This window comes from Bison bison, unplaced genomic scaffold (genome assembly GCF_000754665.1).
Source record: "Bison bison bison isolate TAMUID 2011002044 unplaced genomic scaffold, Bison_UMD1.0 scf7180017864506, whole genome shotgun sequence".
NCBI lineage: Eukaryota > Metazoa > Chordata > Mammalia > Artiodactyla > Bovidae > Bison > Bison bison.
This window is the reverse complement of record NW_011495063.1, coordinates 2,652,321-2,659,757: the sequence shown is the minus strand read 5'-3', so window position 1 is coordinate 2,659,757 and position 7,437 is coordinate 2,652,321. Positions and strand designations below refer to the sequence as shown.

Here is a 7,437-nt window from a genome sequence, read left to right as displayed (position 1 = left end):
TGCTCCAGCGGCCGCCGCTGCTGTTGCCGCTGTTGCCGCTGCCGCCGCCACCGTCAGCGCTCCCGTGCGACGGTGCAGGGATGGGAGACACCTCTGAGCTGGAGCCCAGGGATGGGGGGCTGTCCGGTGAGCTCGGGTGTGAAACGTCACTGAGGGCGCTTTCTGGGGAGACGGGCATCTTCGTGGGCTTCCTCGCCAGGGCCTGCCTGAACCAGTCTGCAGTGGAGAGAGGCATTGCTTAGGCTTGGAGTTCTCAGAAGGGGCTTCCTCCCGACCCCACCAGAGAAGAGTCACCTCAGGAGGGACCCCAGTCCGTCTCCCCTGCCCAGCTTCTCACACCAGCTGTTCTGTGTACTGTGTCCATCCCTCAGGACTTGCCCCAAACTTCCCCTTGTCTTTAAAGGTTTGGGAAATACATAAAAACTGGTTGTTTGAACTTCCCGGGTGGCCCAATGGTTGAGAATCCGCCTGCCAATGCAAGGGACACAGGTTTCATCCCTGGTCCAGGAAGATTCCATGTGCCTCCGGGGAACTAAGCTCCAGCGCTCACTCCAGAGCCGGCGAGCAGAAACTACTGGTGCCCACGTGCCCTAGGGCCCAAGCTCCTCTACAAGGGAAGTCACCGCAATGAAAAGCCTGTGCACTGCAGCTAGAGAAAGCCCACACACAGCAACAAAGACCCAGAGCAGCCAAAATAAATAAATAAGCCTGGCAGTTTTATAAGTCAGCGGAGACGTAATACCTGCTTTTCCTACTGTACTGCATATTTGAAAGTTACTAAGAGAGTAGATCTTAAAAGTTCTCATCACAAGAAGGAACTGTAAGGTAATGGATGTTAACTAGAGTTAACTTAGTTAACTAGTTAACTAAGTCTAAGTTAACTAGACTTAGTGTCATGATTATCTTGCAATGTATACAAATGCTGGATCATTATGTTGTACATCTGAAACTAATGGAGTAGAGTATGTCAATTATACCTCAATAATTAAAAAAAAATCTTTGGTATAACAATATGAGAAACAACAACAACTCTAGCTGTTTTACCAGCCTGGTTAGGAAAGACAGCTTTGCCTGCTCCACACCCTTTGGTTTCTGATACACTCATCCTAACCAGAACGTCCCACGAGATGACTAGTCAACCATCTGTGAGTCTGTAAGCAGAATTGTATTAAGCTGGTAAATGTCAGTTAGTCCCCAAACCCACTTTTAGCACTCAGGGGAGGTGGATTTAGATTAAGGGGAGCAAAAGAGAGGCAGGGATTGGCACCTGTTTGGCCATGAGAAATCCTACACGCTAGGTACATGCATGCTAAGTCTCCTCAATCATATCCCACTCCATGACCCTGTGGACTATAGCCCACTAGCTCCTCTGTCCATGGGATTCTCCAGACAAGAATACTGGAGTAGGTTGCCATATCGTCCTCCAGGGGATCTTCCCAACCCAGGGATCGAACTCACATCTCTTATGTCTCCCACATTGGCAGGCAGGTTCTTTCCACTAGCGCCACTTGGGAAGCCCTGAGAAATCCTAGCTTCCTGCCAAATGGGGAAAATGGAAATGTGGAAGGAGGTCACTGTCAGAACTCCTGAAGACCTTAGCACTGATTGATTCCAAACCATACTTTGGAGGGCCCCACAGATTTGATTGTGGACCGCTTGCTTTCTGGATGGCTTTAAACAAGCCAGTCAATGTTTCCACTTCCTTATCTGGAAAATGGGTTCATTTCAGTTGTTGTTGAAGGCTGCTGCTGCTGCTGCTAAGTCGCTTCAGTTGTGTCCGACTCTGTGAGACCCCATAGACAGCAGCCCACCAGGCTCTGCCGTCCCTGGGATTCTCCAGGCAAGAACACTGGAGTGGGTTGCCATTTCCTTCTCCATTGCATGAAAGTGAAAAGCGAAAGTGAAGTCACTCAGTCGCAACCGACACGTAGCGACCCCATGGAATGCAGCCTACCAGGTTCCTCCATCCATGGGATTTTCTAGGCAAGAGTACTGGAGTGGCTTGCCATTGCCTTCTCCGGTTGTTGAAGGTTAGAGGAAATAATGCCATATCTGGCATATTGTTGAGTACTCCAAATGATTTCAACTCAGCCTCTCCAGCTTTTGATCAGGACAGAAAGTTTGGTGTTCTGGAAGTGGATTTGTCCTCTCTGTCTGCTCTGCTTATCTCCTTCCTCTGAATGGTTCTGAGTGATTTAGATGACAAGAGACAGCAAGTTAAGTACTCAGCATGGTGGTTTCCAGGCTGGGACGATTAGCTGAGCACACCTGGGAGACCAGTGAACCAAAATGATTGAAGGCTCCCAGAGGCACACCTCCTCACTCCCCACAGAGCCCTGGGCACTGAGGTCAAGACAGGACCACTCCCCCTGACCATCAGCCTCCTTTGAATCTCTTCAGGGCCTGTGTTTGGGGGCCAGGCAGCCTCCTGGAGTCTGTGTCTACTCACCAGCCATCTTGCCCAGAGGCTTCTTGGACCTGGAGCCAGGAGCCGGGGAGGAGGTTGATGATGCCATCGTGGTGGGGTCCAAACTAACCCCATGAGACCAGGCATTGGTAAAGTGGGAGAAGGGAGGGGCCCCAGTCTTGACCTCATGGAACAGCCATTCTACAAGAGACAGAGAGAGCAGGTCACAAAAGCTGGACCTACCTTACTCCCAGTCCCTGGGCATGGGCTCTGGGAGTTCTTTCTCTCTGGGTGCCTGACAGAGGCTCAGTCTCTAAATGGGTCCCTTATGGGATTAGGGTCAGCCACCACTGGGATTAGAGCTGGTTTCTAGTGAAACCCCAATCTGTGTAGTGATCAGACTTACAGAGTATGAGCTCAGCATGACCAGCAGAGTGACTGTCCTCTGCGCCACCTGGCCAGGGTTGCATTCGGGATCTGGGGAAGGGCAACTGGCAAGCACCTCGTTGTAGGAACTTCTTGTGTAAATGCTGAAATCAGAGAAGAAGGTCTGTTGCTATTTGAACAAATAATTATGTGTCAAGCTAAACAGATATTTTGCAGTAGAAAGCCAGCTCATGTAAGAAACCTTGGAAGACTTTTCCTCCAAGCCTGCCTTTCCCCAAATAACTCCCTCCATCTGCCCCCCAGCCATCCAACCTTTTCTCCCTCCCTCTCTCCCTCAGCTGCACAAAGTGGTAGAGTTTACAGACTCTGCAGGCAGAGTTCCTAGATCTCTTATGAACTGTGGCCTCTGGTAAACTACTTACTCTTGCAAAACTTTAGTTTTTCCATCTGTGAAATACTACAGCCTGCTCAGCATTATTGTGAAGACTACATGAGATGATTTACGTAAAGTGCATGGTATAGAATGCTCAGGAAAAAAATTACTCTGGTAGCTGAGTGGTAAAGAATCTGCCTGCCAATGCAGGAGACACGGGTTTGATCCCTGGTCCGGGAGGATTCCATATGCCTGGGGCAATTACGCCCGTTTGCCACAGCTGTTGAGCTTGTGTTCTAGAACCCGAAAATCGCAACTACTGAAGCCTGCGCACTCTAGAGCCTGCCAGTGCTCCACAACCAGAGAAGCCACCGCAGAGAAGCCCCAGCACCTGCTCTTCACAAATAGAGAAAATAATAAATAAATGAAAAAATAAAACAATCCAGGGACTTCCCTGGTGGTCCAGTGGTTAAGAATCCACCTTGCAATGCAGGGGACCTGGGTGCAATCCCTGGTGGAGGAACTAAGATCCTATATGCCACAGACTTACTAAGCCAAGAGCCGCAACTAGAGAGTCCACATGCCGTAACAAAAGACCCTGTATGATGAAACGAAGACCCAACGCAGCAAATATTTTAAAAAATAAAACAAGCCAGATACTGGAGGGATATAGTCAATGTTTTTCCAAATTCCAGAAGGTTGTTGGTTTACTTTTTGGAGGTGGAGGGAAGGGATTGTCAAAAGGCATCAACATTTATATGGAAATGCAAAGGACCAAGACTACCTCAGATGGCAACTCGCTGTGTTCTTTTCCCACCACAATGACCTAATGTCCCTGATGCGGAGACTCTTTCTGCTTAGGTTTCTGGGAGGATACTGTGTGGAGCAGAGCCCACCTGATCTGAAACAGAGTCACTGCGATCTAGTGGCTTCTGGAGATGAAGGGTTGGTAGAGGACTAGGCACTAGAGCAAGGACTGCTGTCTCACTATTTGATGGATCTGCAGAGGTCAAGACAACCCTACCCAGCCCTCTCCCCCGCCCACTGCCCCAGGAAGCCACAGAGAAAGGATATGTCTGAATAGACACTGAGATAAAGAGTTTTCAAAAGTTGAAGAAAGTCTTTCAAAGTTGGACAAACATGTTTCATTCGGCTAAATGCTGAACACCCTTATGCCAAGCTGACGGAGAGAAGACAAGAGGTACTGATGATTCATGAAAACATAAAAGTTCAAAAAGAGAACTTGAACTGCAGCAGCAGAGGGCGGGGCAGGTGTCCGGGGGCAGGAGGAGTTGGGATGGGCTTGGGAAGAGGCATGTTTGAAAGAGCAAAGCAGACAGCTGCGAAGCCAGCCAAAAGGACACGAAGATGGGCACATTAACAAAGATGTGTGTTTCTTTTCCTACCTAATATTCTTTGGATTTCAGACCCCCTAAGTGGAGAGGCTGAGGCAGTGCCTAGTAACCACTGTTAGATTTGGGAGTTGTTGGGGTTTTTTTTTGCTTTAATTTGCCTGTACCAGGTCTTAGTTGCGGCACATGGGCTCTTGTTCCCCGACCAGGGATCGAATCCAGGCCCCCTACATTGGAAGTGGGGAGTCCTAACCACTGGACCACCAAGGAAGTCTAGGAGTTGCTGTCTCTTGACATCTTCATTTCAACCATTCAAGATGTCCTTCCGCTCCCTGCCCTGCTCCCCGCAACCAGCCCCCCAGTAGTAGACACAATGCTACTTACTTTTTATCTTAAACGTTTTTTCAATTGTGTTTTAATTTGAAAATTCATTATTTGACTTTGACACACAAACTGGAGACTGATTTGATATTTTTATGACAGCTTAAAGGTTCAAAATTGACATAAAACTTTAGTATACTTAACCAATGTAGATTTAAGATTCAGTTTCTCAGTTTCTCAAATTACTTACCCTTTTGACACTAATGCTGATTTTTGGTAGCTGTGTTTTTTCATTGTTTGTTTAAGAAGAAGTCCAATTGCCCAATAGCCACTGGAAGTGGACTGGTATAGGCCCTAGTGACTGACGTTATGGAAAAGTTCAAACACAGGAAACAGCATCTTTGACAAAGGAAAATTGAGCAAGAATGAAGATCAGTTCCATTAACTGTGTACACTGTCTGTTTCCCAGAATCTAAAACCCTACTGCATTTTCCTTGTTTCTTTTCAGTTCTTGTGCGGCCGAGGTTGTGGAGCGATCACTCAGATATGCTTTAATCTTGACAGGCTTTAGTAATAGTCTGGTATTAGATGTAGAAGACATACTTGTCAGGCAGACAAAAAGCTAGTGAACCCAAATCTCCAACTGCAAGTTGTCATCACTCTCTCTGTCTAGTCTCTGATTTGTTCTGTAGTCACTTTTCCCTGTTCCTTTAAACAGTTCATCAAGTAGAAGGATATAGACCTAAATACCTACTTTGTAGATAATTACAAAAACTTGATAGAAAATTAGGAAAGAGCTTCTTCAAAACAAAACCAAAAATAGTAGCATGTTACTGTCAGTGTTATTAGAATACTTTTTCAATATTATAAGAAGAACTTAGAATGTGAGGTAAATACTATAAAGCTCCACTGAATAAAACCCAAAGTGTATTAAGTATTATTCAATATCTAACTGGTCTCCAGTACCTATTGTATAGGGAATGTACTGAAACCTATGAAGATATATGATTATGTATCTTATCCAATTCATATTCCATTTCTGTTAAACAGGAAATATTATCTGTGGAAGATGGCACAGTGGTCCCCCAAAGACATCCACATCCTAATCCTGGGTGAAAATAAGCTACCTTACTTGGAAGAAGCAGACTTTGCAGATGATATTAAGGGTCTGGAGATAGGAAGATGAGCCTGGATTATCTAGGTGGGCCAGTGTAATCACAGAGGTCTTAGAAGAGTTAGAAGGGTCAGAGTGAGAGGAGATGTGACAGCAGAAGCAGAGGTCGGGGTCCTGTGGGGCGCCTCTTCAAGGAGATGAATTCTGCCAACGTGGGGCTATCAGCAGGAACGCGGCACCCTCCAGAAGTCGGAAAAGGCAAAGACCTGGATTCCTCCCTAGCAACTCCAGAAGGGATGCACAGCATCTATAAGATAATAAATGTGTTCAGTACGAATCCACTGTTTGTGGTACTTTGTTACAGAAGCAATGGGAAAGTAATACACAATTTTTGATCGCATGTGAGGCTACTGAATAGAGACAGCATTGACTCTAAGTGCTAAAAACTGGTCTGCTTAAAGGTCTAAACTGTTCGAGGGAGTTTTTCACTTCTTTGATGGATATAGTATCATCTACACTTCATCTGATCTTTGACTTCAAAATTAAGAACATTGGTTTCAAAGGCTCAAACACTTGCTGAAATGCTTGTCAGGACAGGATTCATTAGAACTTGCAGGACAATGTCCCTTAAAGTGCTGAAATTATGGGACTTTCTTGGTGGTCCAGTGGCTAAGACTCCCCGCTTCCAATGCAGGGGGCCCAGGTTTGATCCCTGGTCAGGGAACTAGATCCCACATAAGAGTTCACTGAATGCTACAACTAAAGATCCTGCGTGCTGCAACTTAAGACCTGACGCAGTCAAAATCAGTATTTTTTTTAAAGTGCTGGAATTAACTGTTAATAGCTTGACAGACATAGGTAAGGACACTAAGGTGGCCCCAGTGTTCACAACTGTGAGCACGGACAGGACATATAACTTCTTACAACAGGGTATGGCGAAGGTTGTAGTATGTCACTCACCTACTACGTTACTATGCATATGGTGCGTGTGTGTGTGCAAGCATATGTTTATAAATGTATCAGTTCAGTCACTCAGTCGTGTCCGACTCTTTGCGACCCCATGAATCGCAGCACGCCAGGCCTCCCTGTCCATCACCAACTCCCGGAGTTCACTGAGACTCACGTCCATTGAGTCAATGATGCCATCCAGCCATCTCATCCTACATACATATATATATCATATAATTAGTAACATGATCATGTGTGTATATACATTTATACTTATTGATACATACATATAGTATGTATATTTGCTATATAAGATGTATATATAAATATTTAGATACTTATATTGTGTGTAAATATTTATATATATATATTTATAAACAATATAAATATATTTATATTATGTATAATTTATATATAATAGCAAATATACATACTGCATGTATGTATCACTAGGTATAATGAATACCTATTGATGAATAGATAATACACAATATACGGATATTTTGTATTAATACAGATGTATGTGTGTGCATGG

The 7,437-nt window shown here is 45.2% G+C and overlaps 1 protein-coding gene across 1 annotated transcript in view; it reads right to left on the bottom strand.

The window, feature by feature from the left end:
* TIRAP (toll-interleukin 1 receptor (TIR) domain containing adaptor protein) overlaps window positions 1-6,650 on the bottom strand; it is a 12,249-nt gene extending 5,599 nt beyond the window's left edge. Inside the window, exons 1-4 of the mRNA XM_010829488.1 lie at window positions 5,091-6,650; window positions 2,814-2,937; window positions 2,450-2,608; window positions 2-216 (exon numbers count right to left, since the gene is read on the bottom strand). Of these exons, the coding sequence (XP_010827790.1) occupies window positions 2-216; window positions 2,450-2,516 (282 nt within the window). The 5' untranslated portion in view covers window positions 2,517-2,608; window positions 2,814-2,937; window positions 5,091-6,650. The remainder of the gene's footprint in view (window position 1; window positions 217-2,449; window positions 2,609-2,813; window positions 2,938-5,090) is intronic.
* Window positions 6,651-7,437: the final 787 nt, after the last annotated feature.